Source organism: Vombatus ursinus, unplaced genomic scaffold, assembly GCF_900497805.2.
Source record: "Vombatus ursinus unplaced genomic scaffold, bare-nosed wombat genome assembly UNPS02001287.1, whole genome shotgun sequence".
NCBI classification, from domain to species: Eukaryota; Metazoa; Chordata; class Mammalia; order Diprotodontia; family Vombatidae; genus Vombatus; species Vombatus ursinus.
Genome location: NW_020941065.1, coordinates 17347893 through 17365560, shown reverse-complemented (window position 1 = coordinate 17365560; position 17668 = coordinate 17347893). Strand labels below are relative to the sequence as shown.

Here is a 17668-nt window from a genome sequence, read left to right as displayed (position 1 = left end):
TCAGAGATAAGCTTGCAGCCCAGCTCTTCCTGGCTCCAAATTCAGCATTTCTTCCACTGTGCCCCGCAGCCTGTTCATTTTACAGACCAGGCACTACAGGTAGATGAGTTCCAACACTGATTCCAGGGCTAGAATTCTGACCTTCTGGGTAGTTGACCTCTGGAATGCCTTCCCTGACTGCAGCCTTTGATGTTTCACCCAAACAAAGGTCAGTGTGACCCTTTCAGAGATGTGGTCAGGTCTTACTTTTTTGTCTGAGGAATCATGCTCCCCATTCTGCTGTGATGCCTTGTTTGCTTACAGGTCAGAAGGCCTTAATTTGAGCCTGGATGCTGCTGCTGATATTCTCACTTTCTCCAACCCTGACTCAGTTTCTCAGTTGGTAACATGGGAAAGAATGTCTGCTGCCAGCTGCCCCCTTCTGGGTATTGTAAGCATTAGTGAGTGTATGAGTATTTCCACATGCTTGTTAAGAAAGCTGTGATATAAATATTACCATGGTGCCTTTTTTTTCCCTAGGGATCTTTATTCCTAGTAACATCCAATTAACAGAAACTTGCTAATCATTACTGTATCCCCCACTTAACAAGGGAGCATTTAGGATGGAGTGACCTGGCCATGGGTGGTAGAAACCAGATGAAACTCAGAGCTGGTGTCTCTTGGGCCTGGGGATCATCCACTGGGCACCTCTGGCCTCCATCTTTTGCCCGTTGACTAGTACCCCTAGTGGCCCCAGAGTTGTTTCTTCCAGGGGGCACACATCTGCTGACTGGAGAAGCTTCCTGTGGAGAGGAATGTTGCTTTCTGCTTTGTCCCTTGGCCCAGTTAGCACCTGAGGGAAGTCCACTCAGGCATTGCTGTGTGCAGTCTTCCTTCCCTCTTCAGAAAACTTTGTTCTGGGGCTTTCCAGACCCTGTTTAATTCACTTCTTAGGGGTGTTCAAAAGATCCTGCTCTTGCTAACTAGCCAAGCCCAGGGTCTACAGGGGTGCGGAACCTGCGGCCTCGAGGCTGCAGGTAAGGGCTGCGCTTGAGGACCTGGAGGGCCACATGTGGCCTCGAGGTCGCAGGTTCCCCACCCCTGGTTGAGAAGATTTTATTTTTGTAGGTATTTTCCACGGAACAGACACCAACTTCTGAAATGGTCTGGCTGTTGGCTTCCTAGGAAAACACCAAATTCGTTATGAAATACTTGAGGCGTGGCCCAGTAGGCACGATTGCTCTTCTTCAGCGTTCCTGTGAAAGCTGAGTTGGCATCTGGTTTCCTTGAAAGCTAGCTATCCATGGGACGTGTCATTGCCCAGATAATACTGTGTGTCACAGATAGATAATTGGGAGTGGAGGGTGTTGACATGGTCTTTTTAATTATCAGTTCCCAGCTTCCTTCCTGTCACCTCCTTTCTTAACAAAAGAGCAAACTTTCCACGGAGAGTTGGTTATGCAAGCAAATAAGGGAATGCCACCTAAACACAGGCATTTAATAAATGTTTGCAGAGTGATTGACTTGATCATAGGTCCCGTCCCTTGGGGAACCTAAAACAGTTTGTGAATGTGCTGTCATCTCTATCACCCATCCTGTGCTATTCCAGGCGGCAGTGGTGTGTTCTGTCTTCATAGCTATCCGTTGCTTTGCCCTTTGTGCCACAGTGTGCCTAGGCCCCAGAAAGACAGGAGGAGGTGAGGAGATGTGTGGCTGTGGTGGCAAGTGCTACCTTCTGATGCCAAGGGCTGGCATGGATGCCGAGGGTCGAGGTGCCCAAACTCCATGGCCTAGGAAGCTGTACTGGTGTCCGCTGGCCAGGTTCCTTTCACCTAAGTCCTGAGCCTGGACTCCTTCCATGCTATTGTGGAGGAAAAAGAAGTCGTGTAAGTTAGAGGCCTGCCCACTTGGCCAGAGAAGGGGCCCAAATCACCGTAGCCACTGGTCTCCTGGTCTTTCTTTGCATCTGCTTGCTGCTGGCTTCTATCCAGGGCCCCAGGCCTGCACTCTGCATCAGCACCTTTCCTGAAATCGGGGTTCTTTCAGCTGACTGACTGCAGTGTGGTCCCGGCCAGAGTCCGTCTGCTGGCCTTTCTATCGTCCCAGGTCCGAGACTTACATTTGTGACTCTTAGAGCTGTGGGCTCTTAAAGGAGAGAGATCATTGCCTTAGGCAGCTCACTGCCCTCTCCACTCTTCAGTTTCTCCTTCTGCAAAATGAGGCAACTTCTCTAAAGAATCTCTAGGGATGGTACAGTGGATGGAGCACTGGGCTTGGAGTTAGGAAGAGCTGAGTTCAAATCTGCGTCCGGCACTTACTAGCTGTGTGACCCTGGACAAGTCACTTTACCCCTGTCTACCTCAGGTCCTTGTCTGTAAAATGGGGATAAGAATAGTCATGATGATAATGATAGCTAAGATTTATGTAGTGTTGGAGGCAGCTGGGTGGCACAGTGAAGAGAGCACTGGGCCTAGAGTTAGCAAGACTCATCTTCCTGAGTTCAAATCCAGTTTAGACACGTGCTAGCGGTGGGACCCTGGGTGAGTCACTTCACCCTGTTTAACTCAGTTTCCTCACTTGTGAAAAGGAAATGGCCAACCACTCCAGTATCTCTGTCAAGAAAACCCCCAATGGGGTCACGGAGTCAGACAGACTGAAATGACAACAGCTTCCTGACTGCAGGCTCGGAAGTCTGCCCAGTGTGCCACCTGGCTGCCCCATGCACCTGCCTCTCAGGGCTGTTGGGAGGCTCAGTGAGTTAACATTTATAAAGCACCATAGAAATGCTGCCAGCATTCACCACTAGGTACTTACTAAGCTTCTGCAGTGTGCTCGGCACTGGGGGGACCAGTACAAAAAAGAAATTCCTACCCACAATGAGCTTACCTTCTAATGAGGTAGACAAATGCTTGTGTAAGTCGATGCAGCACGAGTACAAAGTGAATTAAAACACGTATACACAAAGTAGATAAGGACAAGGTGCTATGGAGAGACACTAGCACTAGCAGAACTCAAAGATTTCATGCAGCAGATAATAGCATTTACATAGTGCTTTAAGGTTTGGAAATCTCATTTTATCCTCACAACAATCCTGGGAAGTAGGTGCTGTTATCCCTATTTTGCAGATGAGGAAACTGAGGCAGATAGGGGTGAAGTGACTTGCCCAGAGTTGAACAGCTAAGAAGGTCTGAGGCTGGATTTGAACTGAGGTCTTCCTGCGGGCCCAGTGCTCTACCTACCTCACCATCCAACTGAGGGGGGGGGCTCGTGCCAAGCTCGAGAGATGGCATGCAGATGGGAGGTAGATGTGATGTTGATTTGCACATCAGATCTCAGTCATTTCCAAAACCTCACATGTGAATTTCTGAACACTTCAGCCACTCGACCCAATTGGATTGGGAAGTGAGATTAAATACCTTTGCTTCGAAGACCTAAATATACTTGGGATGGTCTAAGCAGGACTTAGCTATAGCAGGTTGTTGACCTGTTCGGCTTGGCTAAGTTGGGTGTCCTGACCCTTTAAAAGGGGAGAAACTGTATGAATGTTGAGAGGGAGAGGCATCAAGGCTTGGCCCCCTGGCCTGTGGGCCTCTGGCCTGTGGGCTCCTGGCCTGTGGATTGCTAGTCTCTGGGCTCTTGGCCTGTGGGCCCCTGGGCTCCTGGCCTCTGGGCCCCTGGCCTGTGCCAGGAAGTCAGTGGTTGCTCTGCTTCTGTTTTCATTGTGGTAGCAGGGGAGGGGCAGACTGCCCTGGGTGGGAAGAGGAGGGTGTAGCTTGACTTTCAGGCCCATCCACCCTTTTGTCCTTCCTTTTCCCTTTTATCATTTATTTACTTAGCTTCTGTCGTCTATTGAAACACTTGCTTGGGGGCTGATATATTGAGTTTCAGTAACCTAAAAACTAGCTGCCAGTCATAGCAAAGGTACCTTTGAGCCACCAGAGTCATTTTTGTTCCTTTTCTTGAGTCTAGGGATGGAAAGTCTGGGTAATTGCCCTCTCTCTGAAGTCAGTTCACAAAATACTGGTTTCCTTCAGAGGCCAGTCTTGGAGAGCTGAGGTTTTATCTCTTGCTATCTGGCAGGAGCACTCTTCCCCAGAAAATTGCCTCCAAGATAAAATCCAGATTCCTCTTCTTGGCATTCCAGGCCCTCCCTAATCAGGGCTCTCCAACCGTGACACCCTTATCTCCCACTGCTTTCCACTGCGAATCCTTTACTTGAGCAATGTTGGGTTTCCTCGGTTTTCCATGAAGGCAAGCCTCCTTGTTTCCATCCTCATGCCAGGTCTTTGCTCCTCCCCTCCCCCCTGCCTGGGATGCCCTCCCTGTGGCCAAAGCCTTCAAGGTCCAGCCTAATTCCATCTTGGTTCCTAGCATCATCATTGTCGCCATCAGCCAGGTTATTCAGAGCCTCCATCCCCTTTACAGACTCAGGCCCTTCACTTTTTGCTTGCATTAATTTACTGGCTTTCTGATTGGTCGTTCTGCCTCCATTTTCCTCCTCCCTATTCCATCCTTCACACTCCTCCCTCTTCTGCTCCAAACCCTCCAATAGGAAGTATCCACCTGAGGCCATGGCCTTCCAGTCGGCCTCCAGCCTAGCTTTCCAGGCTTATTTTACACTATTGCCCATTCTGTTCTGACTCTGCCTTTGCTCACATCTTCCACAGCCCCATCCTGGGATCTCTGGCTCCTCCTATGAAAAGAGCCCCTTTCCTCCAGGTCCTGCAGCCTCCATGAAGCTTATCCTCATCTCTGAGAGTGGAAAGTGATCCCTACCTCCTCTGGTTTCTCATGGCACTCGGGGCTCCTTTTCCAAACTTACTCTGGTCATAATTATCTGTGTATAGCATAGCTGTATCATATTTCATCTTTGTTTCAGCAGCACCAAAGCCAGGGCCTGGCACGCAGCTGGAACTTAGGAAATGTTGGCTTAGTGGAATGTTCTCTCCTCCATGAGGGCACAGTGATGTGTGCCGTGGCTGAACTTTGCTTGTATTTATGGCCTCTGTTGTTTATCTGGGCAACTGTGTAATCCACATATAGGTAGTTCGATGTTTTGTGTGTGTGTGTGTGTGTGTGTGTGTGTGTGTGTGTGTGTGTGTATGAGAGAGAGAGAGAGAGACTAGGCATCCCAAGCAGGGTGTAAGATCTTGGAGGATGAGGATTGTCTTCTCTTTCTTTTGTGGCCCCCTCAGTGCCAAGCAGATGGCAGTGTTCAGAGTGCACACGCAATACTTGTGGATCACTAAACTTTTTATTTACTTATTTTTTGCAAGGCAGTCGGGGTTAAGTGACTTGCCCAGGGTCACACAGCTAGTAAGTGTGAAGTGTCTGAGGTCACATTTGAACTCAGGCCCTCCTGACTCCAGGGCCAATGCTCTAACCACTGCACCACCTACCTGCCCCTTGCGGATCGCTAAACTTAGCCCCACAGAAATGGCCCCAGCTGATGGTTGAGAAGCCTGGTTGCTGCCTGGGATGGCAGTGTTTCTTGGGGCTTCCTTTGGGTGCCCAGAGCCTTCTGGTATGTCCTGAGAAATTCCAAAGGGAATGGGGAATAGGACAGGAGTGTGAGGAGCATAGATCTAGTGTTGGACCGTGCTCCATTTTGCAGATGAAGTAAGTGAGGCACAGAGTGGTTAGGTGATTTACCTCAGGTGGATATCGAGTCAGTGTCAGAGCCAGCATTTGAATGTGGGCCTGGTATTCTGACTCTCTCCATTGCAAGGAGCCAGGGCTTGGCCTCCGGGGCCTGCAGGAATTGCAGTTGGCTGCTTGCTGAGGAGGCCTAGGGGCTCCTTTGCTGGCCCTTTCCCTGGGATCTGGCCCCTGCCTTCTCCTTGCTCTCATAGGTCGGTGAGCAGTGGGGAGCCCCAGTGTGCTACAGGAGCGGGAGTGCTTGCTGTTCTCCTAAAGTTTCTCTTTCTCTTTTTGCTTTAAGTGCATGAGAATTCCCTGATAGACTGGAAGGGAGCTTAGAGGTGTGTAGCCTGCAGACTGGTGGGGCCCCCCCCTCCAATCCTGGATTCCTCTCTAGAACCGCAGGACAGGAACAAGAACAAGGTCATACAGTGTCAGGATTTGCCTGCCTTGGATTTTTTTCCCTTTTAATTTTGAAGCTTTTAGCTGCTCATGTGTCTCAAGAGATTGCTTTTTGGAGTAATCAGTTTTTATCCACTCCCAGCGGGAGCAATAACGTATAAACTGGCACAGACCTAGCATTTACCAGGTGTGTTACTAAATTGGGATTTCCCTTTGTTTAGGCTGGACGGTCTGCGCTAAAATAGCCTCTAATTCAGTCCCAGCAGGCTCTCGAGGGCCGGGTTGCGATCCTGGGTATCAAGTGCCTTTAGACGAGGAGGGAGCTTGAGGCTCGTCCCTGGGCTGCGCCCTGTGCACAGGGAGTCCCTAGCCTGATAAAGAGGTATATGTGCAGCCTCAGCAGCCCCATCACCTGACTGCCTTGTTAACCCTGGGCCGGAGAAGGTTCACTGCCAAGTCCCAGGCCACTGCCTTCTACTGAGTTTCCTTGAAAGAGTTGCAATTTTTCTCTTGTCTTTCTTCCCTTTTTTTTTTTTTGGTTACAAGGGATGGCTCTGAGGCTAAGGATGGGGGAGGATGTGTTTAGGAATGAGGCTACTGAAAAAAATAATCAGTAACAAGAATATTAAAGAAAAGATCCTTGTTTGAGGGGCAGCGTGTTAGCACGGGCCCTGACTTTCACCTCTTGGCTGGACACTGGGCTTAGCTCACCAGTGAAGTGGAGGGTGTGGGGCATGTTGGGGTTTACATGTCCAAAGTTCCATACAGGCCAGTGCTGGGCATCACTTATATGTGGGGAGGAGCAGTGTGCTAGCCTCAGATCCAGCTGAAGCAGGACCAGGAGAAGCCTGGAATGAGGATTTGGGCTTTCCATTCCAGAGAATGTTTTAGCCTTGGTTACTTCCTCAGAGTTGAGGACTGGCCTTTTTTCTGAGAGCAAACTTTGGCCCAAATTAAAAATTTAAGCTTGCCGCTTTTACAGTTCCAAAGCATTCATGTACATGAAATCATTTGCTAGGATGTGGTTGGTAGGGCAAGAATGAATACCCCCATTTTACAGATGAGAAAATTGAAGCTCAGGCTATAACTTGCCCAAGAGTTACATACAAGGTGGGGGAGGTGGAAGTCAGCCCAGGGCTTTTGATTCCACCTTCTTGATCTTGTCCTACATGTCAGGACTCCTCTTGAACAAGGCCAGGTCAGAGGGACCCAAGTTTTTGTTGGTAGCTTCCTTCAGCCACCCCTAATTGTTTGGCAGGCACCCCGCATGCCTCCTATACCAGGAAAAAAGCAACCAGCTGGCAGCCCCCGAGCACCCCTCAGTCCTGCACCCCCTCAGGCAGTCTGGTCACGTGGTCTAGGCACTGGGCAAAAACAGGCTCTGCCCTCCAGAAGCTGCCAGCAGCCAACGCCCATACACAAGCAGGCTGCAGCCACTGTCCAAACACCGGCTGCTAGGAGGTGCGGTGGAAGGTGGGTTGTTACTGCCAAGGCCCAGTGCTTGACCCACAGTGAGTGCTTACTAGGTATTTTTCCATGACTGCAGGGCCTTGCAGGCCTTCAGGCCCACGGTGGGGTGCCCTCCCCTGAAGAGGTAGAAGGGTGGACTTTGAAGCCCTTTTACACCAGGTCATCTCAGCCACCACTAGCTTCTCCAGAGTCTTGAGGTCAGAAAGTGCTCTGTACAGAGAACAGGTAGACTGCTCCCTTCCTGAACCTAAGCCCTGGGTGCCCACCAGGTGGGACAGCACTCTGTCCTTGGGGAGCTTTCCTAAAGCCTTCTGGAAACTGCTGGACTCCCTGGAGAGGATGACTGTGGATGCCAGGCTTTCTTTTGAGCATGTTCTGTGCCCTTTTGATGATGGATTTAGAATTTAGATGTCCTGAGGTTTAAGCGATTTACCCAAAGTGACGTGGATAGTAAATGATAAAGCTGGGATTCAGACCTGGGCCTTCTGCCCCCAAACCCAACTGGGCCAGACTACCTCTTTATTTATTATTATTATTATTATTTTTATTTTTGTGAGGCAATCATGGTTAAGTGACTTTCCCAAGGTCACACAGCTGTGAGTGTTATGTGTCTGAGGCAGCATTTGAACTCAGGTCCTCTTGACTCGGCTGCTGCTTTATCCACTGCGCTACCTAATTGCCCCCAGACTACCTCTTTAGAGAGCTAAAGTTACTTTTAAGGAACATTAAAAATAACAACATTGACTTGCTCATAAAATTTGCTATTTGGGGGGCTTTGGATCAGAGGGGAAATTGGAGAAAAGTGAGAGAGAAAAGATTTTCTGTTCCACTTTCCCAGGAGCCTCTCCCTCTTGTTCCCCCAGTTCTTGTGTTAGGAGGAAAAATGTTTTCCCCCTTCTTGGCCCCTTTCTGGCCCACTTCTGGCCCCTTGGGTGTTAATATTTGCATCACACTGTGCTGCCTTGGTCCCCTGCAGACTGCTCCTGGACCCTCCTGAAGGCTTCCTTAACACCAGAGAAATAACCAATGGAAATGATTCCAGGCCAGGAGACTTTGGCCAGGCCCTCTGCGTGTCTGGAGAAGCACAGGACTTGAGGGGGCTCCTGGTGTGGGGGCAGCAGCGGAGCTTTCTCATATTAGGATAGTTTACATGCACCTTTCCCTTGGGGAAGTCCCAGCACCCATTTACCAAGACTCAGGTGGACCTTAGCTTTGGAAAAGTAATTGAGAATGTGAGCAGGAGGTGTTCTGAAAACAGCCATCCTGTCCCTCCAGCAGTCAGCCTGATCAAACCCTCCTACACAGACATACACAGACATATACAGGCACACACAATACACATGGGACACTTACACATACACATGGGCACACATGCAGACATACACAGGCACTCATACACAGAGGCAGACACACAGACATACATATATATACACGCACACACACACATATACACACATGGGCAGACGAACAGATATACACAGGCATACACAATACACACGGGACACTCACATACACACATGGGCACACATACAGGCATACACAGGCACTCACATACACAGAGGCAGACACACAGACATACATATATACACACAGGCACTCATACACATGGGCAGACAAACAGATATACACGGGCACACATATACACACGTGCACTCATATACACACGGGCACTCACATATACGTACATGGGCACATGGGCACACACAGCTCTAATAGGCAGAGCCCTAGTCCCGGAGCATCCTCTACCCTGAGGCCTCTGACCCTTGGGTCCGAGGAAGCCACACCTTCCCATGGCAGGTAATGTGGCACCTATAAAATTGGGGAACATCAGAGCAAGGCCATGATTCCTCTGAGCTCTGCAGGGTAGAAGTGAAATCCGTCAGACTCTAGTCATGCCAGGAAAACAGCTGAGCTTCCTTTGGCATCACTAACCGTCTCTCCAAACATTAACTTTCTAGGTTTCCTCTTCCCTGGGGAGGAAAAGGGAAGGTTTCTTCCTTTGGTATGAGGAATCTGGGCCAGATCTCCTGAAACCTGCAGAAATAATCCTAATAGTAATAGCTTACACTTTCCCCAAGTTCTCTCCTTTGGTCTTAGCAACGCCAAGTACTGTCAGGCTGAGGAAACTGAGGCTCAGGGTCAGTGGTTTGCTAGAAGTTACAAAGTAGCAGAGTACCCCAGGTCTTCCTGTACCAGGTCTGGGCTCTTTCCATGACATGATTGCTCGCAGAAAGCATACAAAAGATTAATAATTCTCACTAAATAGACGAGATTCAGGGGATGGTTTTGTGGTTAAGGCTTGAGGCTGGTTGTGTCTTGACTCCCTCCCTGCAGCATGATAGATTTCAGAAAGGGTAGCACTTTCTCTCTTTCAAAATGACTCTGTAATCTGACTTCAAAGGAATAAGACTTCTGCAGCTTCTCCCTTTGGGATCTCTGCAGCAGTGATGGGCGGAAAGCGTCTGCAGAGCAGGAAGAAGGCGGCCTCAGGTGGATTCTGGGACACGCTGCTTAGCAGCTGTAAGAAGGAGGCCGTGATCCGGAGTTAAATACCGCAGAAATGTCAGAGGCCTCAGCGGCTGAATAACAGACCCCTTCTCCAGTCACTCCTGATGTGCCCCACAGTGAAGCCTCTCTTTCCTTCCTCATGGTTGGGTGCGTACCACACCATGGCAGGCCTGGGGTAGTCTCGCAGCTGACTGTAGGATCCCAAGCAGCAGATTTCAGCTCAGTATAAAGGAGGCACCAGATTGGAAATGAAAGGGGGCTTCCATTGGGAGGTAGCGAGGGAGCTCCCTGCCACTGGCCTCCATCGTTATGTCCACTGTGCCCCTACACGAGCCCAGACACACTGGCCTGCTTTCCCCTGCCTCCTGCTCATGCTTGGTAGGCACATCTGGGCCTCTGCTCATGGCATCCCCCTGCTGGCAGTGGCTGGTCCTCTCTCTCCACATAGAGCCTGGAAGGCCCCATTAGATGTTATGGAGGAGATTTGTGCTTCAGGGAGATCAGTTAGTCCACCAGCATCGAGTAGTCCCCTCCTAACGTGCTGCGCACTGGAGATGCAAAGACAGGAGTGAGCTGGAACCTGGCCTCAAGGAGCTTGTGGTCTTTCCACTGGGGGAGACAACGTGTGCTTGAAGAAGTAGCTCCAATACCATAGTGCACAGAGCTCTGGGCCTGGAGGCAGGAAGCCCCGAGTTCAAATCAGGCTTTGATATTCCCTAGCTGGTGATCCTGGGCAAATCACTTAACCTCCCTCAGCCTCAGTTTCCTCATCCGTAAAATGGGAATACTAGCACCTACTTCTTAGGGTTAAAGTGAGGATAAAGAAGATGGTATTTGTAAAGTACTTAGTAAAGCTGAAAGTGCTGTCTAATTCCACTATTTAGAAAACGAATACAAGTTAATGGGGGGGGGGGTACCACTGACAGTTGGGGAATCAGGAAAGGCCTCAAGAGTGGAAGGTTTCTTTCTGACTGTAAGGGTCTGTGGTTCTACCCAGCCATGTGACTCCAACAGGACTTCTGGCTAGTTTTAAGAAAAGAGGTTGGGGACAGCTGGGCGGTGCAGTGGATAGAGCACCAGCCCTGGAGTCAGGAGGACCTGAGTTCAAATCCGGCCTCAGACCAAACACTTGACACTTACTAGCTGTGTGACCCTGGGCAAGTCACTTAACCCCAGTTGCCTAAAAAAAGAAAGAGAGGTTGGCTTCCCACCACCATCTTGTTCTGCCCTATGCGCTTCCTGTTCTATCATTTCTCCAACCCCAAATGAAGCAGGTTATTATAAAGCAGGAGGGAGATTCTCAAGGGAGTGTGTTTTGTCCCTTGCAAATGAGGGAAAGATGAGTTGGCTTCGCAGGGACCTAGGGAAGTTGGCTTCCCAAGGCCTTTGATGCCATCACAGCAGGGTCTAGGTCTTGGACATGGTGAGGCCCACTTGGATTCCAGCCTCAGCTGTTTTACCTGTGGGACTTTGGGCAGGTCACCTCACTTTTCTGGGCCTCAGCTTCCCCGTCGGTAAAATGAAGGGGCTGGCCTCGCCTCGGAGGTCTCCGTGAGTCGATGTTCCCATGGTAACTGTAGCTTAGACACATCTAGATGGACTGTGGGTTTCCTCCCAACTTCCACAGTGCAAACTGACCTGGGCAGGGTTTGTTTTATTTTCTCTGTGTGTTCCTCTAACCCCATTTATCACTGGGGCTACCCCTCCAGCATCTCATTCCCTGCAACGGCCCTTCTCACCCAGCTCAGTCCCACCTCTGCAGCAGAGCTGGTGATGTCTAAGGGCTTGTTCTCATAGGAAAGAAGAGCCTTTCACCCCTGGTGTTTTACCCATGATGCTCTCGCCTCAGTTAAATGCAGGTCACATTGATGAGCTGGCTGCACAAGCCTGGCCTGAGGAGAATACAAAGATAAAGGAGACACAGAATTGCCGGCTTTAAGGCATCTCTGATCCAGTGGCCCAGTGGATAGAGCTCCAGGCCTGGAGTCAGGAAGAGCTGAGTTCAAATGCGGCCTCAGACACCAACTAGCTGTGTGACCTTGGGCAAGTCACTTTACTCTGCCTCAGTTTCCTCATCTGTCAAATGAGCTGAGGAAGGAATTGGCAGACTACTCCAGTCGCTTTGCCAAAAAAAACCAGAAACCTAAATGGGGCCCTGAAGAGTTGGACACAACTGAACAGCCACAGTCTAGTAGAGGGGTGTGGTGGAGAGAGAGCTGGCCTCAAAGCCAGGGAAATCTGGGTCCACCTCTAACACATCCTGGCTGTAGGACCCTGAGGTTCCTGACCTTATAGTACCCCAGGCTAGGGGATGGGGGGAACAGCAGCGCATAGTGGCTTAGAAAACCACAAATCCACATTATCTATGTTGCATTGTATTTTTATTTGTTTTGTTAGACATTTCCCAATTCCATTGTAATCTTGTTTGCATTCGCTTTGTGGGCTGGTGAATTTGACATGTCTGCTTTGGGCCGTTCTCTAAGATGATCCCATGACCACAGACCTGCATAGTAGAGGGAACTTCCTCATCTGGGAGGGCCCTGTCCTAATGAATTCCTAGGCCCAGGCCCTAATCCTCAACTAGGAGAAGTAAGAGGTAATGAAACTTGGATAAGGCATAAACAACCCTCCTTTGCTTCTGAGTGCCCCCCAGTCAGCCGGGGCATTGAAATGACTGGAAGGAGTTGAAAGGCCATCCTTGGCGTGCAGAAAGGGGAGAACAGCACCAAGTTAGGACAGGAGGTGAGAGATGAGGAGTCCAGTTTACCTTCCTTGGGACCGTGCTGCTTAATTTTGTTAGTGGTCAAGTGACCATTAGGCTATTTCATCGATGCAGAGAGGCTTCTAGCCCACCCATTCCTGCTGCGCCCTTCCTGAGGAATCTAATGAAGTCCAAAGGAAGAGGAGCACAGCTTCAGATGGGACACTCTTGAGGCCGCTGCTCTTGTTGGCAGCCGTTTCAGTCACGTCTGAATCTGTGACCCCGTTTGGGGTTTTCTTGGCCGGGATACTGGAGTGGTTTGCCATTTCCTTCTCCAACTCATTTTACAGATGAGCAAACTGAGGCAGACAGGGTAAAGTGACTTGCCCAGGGTCACACAGCTAGTGAGTGTCTGAGGCCAGATTTGAACTTGGAAAGATGAATGAGTCTTCCTAACTCCAGGCTCAGCGCTCCATCACCTAACTGCCCTGAATAGAGGCATTACCTGATTTTTATTTGAAATAGTTCATATCAAAAGCAAACATAAAAGTGGATGTCTCACAGCCGTACCCTGGAGGTGCAGAGAGGGGTGGGCGACAGCCCGCCTTCAGGTATTTGAAGGACTGTCCCACGTGAAGGGGGCAGAACAAAGAGAAGCTGATTCAGACTCAGTGAAGGAAAAGGAAAGCCTTCCTGAGGGGCTGGAAATGGAAAGGGACCTGGGGCCCCCGTTCTTCTCCTCTCACTGGAAGTCTCCCAGCGGACACTGGATGAGAGGGACTTTGTCCACTGGGAACAAAGGTTTGTCTGCATGGCCTCCCAGAGCCCTGCCAAGCCCCGGTTAGTCATGAGGCACACTGCTGCACGAGCCTCACCTGCCTTAGAGGCCTCACGGTGACCATGAGAGACCCCCCAGGGACCCACTTGGGAACGGTTGTTCTAAAAGGGCCCTTGTGCCAGCTGACATGGGGAGCCCAAAAGCTGTTGCCTCTTCTCTGGTGACTTTTTTCCTGGGCTGTGCTTCTCCACACTTCCATGAGGGAAATGCCACATCCCTTTTTAGTCTTGCAAAATAAAACAGAAGTCGTTTTTTGTTTTGTTTTTTTCCTTTATATCATGGGACCAGGCAGGTGCTTTCCCCCCTTCCCAGCAACAATGACTGTTGGCCACTGAGCTGTCCACAAGGTGGACGTTGTTAAGTGGGAGGCCTCCAAGCTAGCCTGCTTCCTGTCAGTCTACCAGAGGGCAGGTGAAGGCTCCCCTGACCTCTCTCTCAGGAAGCGACAGATTGGGAAAGCTGGGGCCGGCTCCGTGGCGGTGCTGAGTGTTTTCTCCTCTCTCTTCCCGAAGGCTGCTGAAGCTCGTGTGGAGGGCTCAGGACGGCCGAGTTCAGGCCACGTTGACAGAACTTGCTCCAATTGGCCGTATTTTGCTGCTCACTCCATTTTCATCTGTCCGATTAGGATCATAGACTCGTAGACTTAGAGCTGGAAGGACCCTTAGAGACCATTGAATCCAACCCCTCCACCCATTTTACAGATGAGGAAACTGAAGCTCAGGAAAGTTAAGGGATTCGTCCAGGCTCACGTAGCTAGTAAGTGTCTGGTGTAGGATTTGAACCAAGGCAGTGCCCTTTCCTGTCCCGCCTCTCAGCTGTCCGGGAGCCTTCCCTCCATCATTCCTAACTCGAGCTCCGTATGTCAGTCCTGCCTCTAAGAGGCCACTGAGGAAGGGAACCAGGAGCTGTGCCAGGAGGGGACGTGTAGCGGACAGTCACTGGGTGCGCCTGCCGGGCAGACGCTTCTCTCCAGCTGCTTTGTACTAGGCCGTCTGCCTCGCGGCAGGAAGGGATGGTCTCTCCCCCAAGCACCTCAGCCCTTGTATGTCTTCCCGAGACTCCTTTCTCGTGGCTTTAATGGAAGGTTATTGGAGGTAAAGTCTTTCTCGTTCTTTCTTCCTCTTGTCCTTGCAGAGCCACCAGTCTGCTGCCAGTTAAAGGACCAAAATGACTGACTCCAAGTATTTCACCACCACCAAGAAAGGTACTGGCCTGAGAGGGCCCTGGGCCTGGCCTCGGCCTGGCCAGCCTGACCGCTTACTCCCCTGGGGTGTACGGGGCGGGGAATTCCCCCAGTGAAGGTGTGCATGTCGACAGGTGGAGGGCTTTGGCCAACCTTGGGCAGTCACAGCTCGTGAATGATGGAGGAGACTGATTGTTCCTTTTGGAAAACGGACAGGAAGAGAGATCTCCTCATGGAAGCTGGCCCCCCAGGGAAAGAGGCAGCTCAATAAGTTGACCTCAGAGGTGTCAGTCTGTCTGGTCCTTCCTCCTTCCTGCCCAGTCAGATGTGCCAAGGCCCGCGCCAAGCATGGGAATAGAGGGTTCTGGTCAAAGAGGCCGGAGGCTGGGCCTCAGAGCCTCCCTTCTGGTCAGGTGGCCATCTGGAAGATCCCCCTTTCAGCCCCTCAGCTGCTCTGGGGTGTAGGCAGCTTGATGTGATCCCAGCCTTTGCCGCCTGCCTCAGAACCCTCTGGGGCTGACGGGGCTTACTGGAAAGGAGGACAAGGCGGAGAATGAAGGGAGCGGAGGCCCCACTATCCAGGCCAGGCCCGGCTCGTTCTTCCTGCCCGAGGCGCCTGCCATATTGTGTGTGTCCTTGTGTTTTTGTTAACCCTGTTTGTTATGTTTCAATCTCAAGATCCCTCCCACTTCCCCAGGGTCAGCCCTGAGACACTCTGCATTTCCTCTTGTCTCTGGCTGCCCGCTATCTCCCAAGCCAGTCCGACAAGAACTTTGTGGGGGGCATGCCTGTGGCCCCTTTCCCAAGTACTGTCTCTCACCATCATAGTACCCCTCTTTAGGAGCTCAGCACAGAGGACATGAGAGTTCTCATGGTACAAATGGGAAACTGAGGTACAACAGCCCTGATTCCCCTACGGCCCCACTGTGGGTGTGCTCATAGGAGAAGCCAGGAGTCCTGGTCACCACCACTGGTCAGCCTTAGACAGCCCTGCTTCCTCATTCCTTTGGGGTTTAGGGTGTGGATTCCCACGTTCAACACAAAACAGCCAGATGGAGACTGGGAAGTGAAACCCTGACCAGGGCATTTTAAATAGATGTTCCAGGAAAGGCCCAACTGCCGAAGTTGCTCAATGCCTGTTTGACCCAGGGCCCGTTGTCCCTTAGCTTGCATTTTGCCAGTTGCCAAGGATTCCTGCTCAGGCTTTTACTTGGCCCTTAATGATCCCATTGAGCCAGAACCTTCCCTCACCCTTTTTTCTGCCTTTGTTCTCTGCCTGGTCCTCAGCCTTTGGAGTCCTTCCTGCTCACAAGCCCGTCCCTCTACAGGACAGCTCTCTGGTCTCCTGGGTTCCCGGCTGGCCCGGCGGAGGCCCCGGGCCGACGTGGGCTTCTGCCAGGATTCTGGGAAGACACCCCAAACCTCTGGCTAGGCCTCACAGGCCTGGCTTCACCCTCACCCACTCTTTTCCAGGGGAGATCTTTGAGCTGAAGGCAGAGCTCAACAGCGACAAGAAGGAAAAGAAGAAGGAGGCTGTGAAGAAAGTGATTGCGTCCATGACCGTGGGCAAAGATGTCAGGTGGGAGAGGCCTCGTGGCGTCACCCCCACTCCCCCTTCCTCCCTCCTCTGAATGCTAGGCCTCAGCCAGGCTTCTTGTGACTCTGGGCCCCGGGCTCTCACCCTCTCTTCCACCTAAAGCGCCGTTCTCTCTGCCATGCGTTTACTTCTCATCTGGTTTCACACCGTGTGGGTGCGCTTTGTCTTTGCAGCCAGACCGTGAGCTCCTTAAGGGCAGCAGCCTTATTTTGTGCTAAGAATTCTTTCAGGGCAGGGCTTCTTCACCTTCCTGTGTACTGAACCGCTCTGGTCAGCTGGTGATGCCTAGGGACCCCTTCTCAGAATCATGTTTTTAATGGGATAAAATAAAGCCAATAAGATTACAAAAGCAACCCATTGTATTGAAATATGGTTATCAAAGTATTTTTTAAAAACAGATTCATGGGGGAGGGAGGGGGAGAAAATTTGAAACTCAAAAGCTTATGGAAGGGCAGCTTGGTGGCGCAGTGCATAGAGCACCGGCCCTAGAGTCAGGACCTGAGTTCAAATCCGGCCTTAGATACTTGTCACTTACTAGCTGTGTGACCCTGGGCAAGTCATTTAAACCCATTGCCTAGCCAAAAAAATGAAAACAAAAAGACAGTACTCTAAGGAAATCACTGTGAGTTCCTCAAATTCACATTTTGGGGCATCTGGGTGGCACAGTGGATAGAATACTGGAGTCAGGAGGACCTGAGTTCAAATCTGGCTTTAGACACTTGACATTTACTAGCTGTGTGACCCTGGGCAAGTAAGTCACTTAACCCCATTGCCTAGGAAAAAAAAAAATTCACAATCCTGGCTAAGAATTCCTGCCTTCTGGTAGCAGTGCCACGACAGACTAACACAGGCCAGTCCACATACACACGCACACGTGTGCACATGCTTTTCCCTCTTCACTGAGGAGCCAGTGTGTCCTTGGAGCCCACAGAGCCTGGGCCCCGAGAACCCACTAGGAAGAGCAGGGATTGTTCCCAGGCCCTCTGCCCGCTTGTCAGCCAAGAGAATTGGCTGGGCCTGCTCTGGGGCCTGGCCTGGCTCTGCTGGGCCACTGCCCAAGTCAGACGCCTCTGGGGCATGGAGCACCACCGAGATGACTTTGTTATTCCATTTCAGATGATCATGTTTTGCTCAGGCGTCGGGCACAGAAGATTAGGCCAGGCTCACCAGCATTTCCTCCCGCTCTAGCCCCCTTTTTTCTCCCTTGATGTGGCAGTTTCAGGGTGATCTGTCTGCTCCAGCCCTGGCCCACCATCCCTCTTCAGCCCCTCCGAGCTCCACTTCAGGCCCCCAAACCTCAGCCTCCCCTTCCCTTCCCTTCCCTTCTCTGTGTTGGCCTTAAGAATTTGA

General features: G+C 51.0%; 1 protein-coding gene across 3 annotated transcripts in view; it reads left to right on the top strand.

Annotated features, from left to right (window-relative positions):
* The window catches only part of AP1B1 (adaptor related protein complex 1 subunit beta 1), a 37461-nt gene that overhangs the window by 2554 nt on the left and 17239 nt on the right, over positions 1-17668 (top strand). Inside the window, exons 1-3 of one of the 3 annotated variants that reach the window (XM_027863450.1) lie at positions 13233-14294; positions 14673-14742; positions 16195-16300. In XM_027863450.1, the coding sequence (XP_027719251.1) occupies positions 14706-14742; positions 16195-16300 (143 nt within the window). In that variant the 5' untranslated portion in view covers positions 13233-14294; positions 14673-14705. Of the gene's footprint in view, positions 1-13232; positions 14295-14672; positions 14743-16194; positions 16301-17668 lie in introns of those variants that run through there. The other 2 variants (XM_027863465.1, XM_027863456.1) reach the window with 2 other exon arrangements.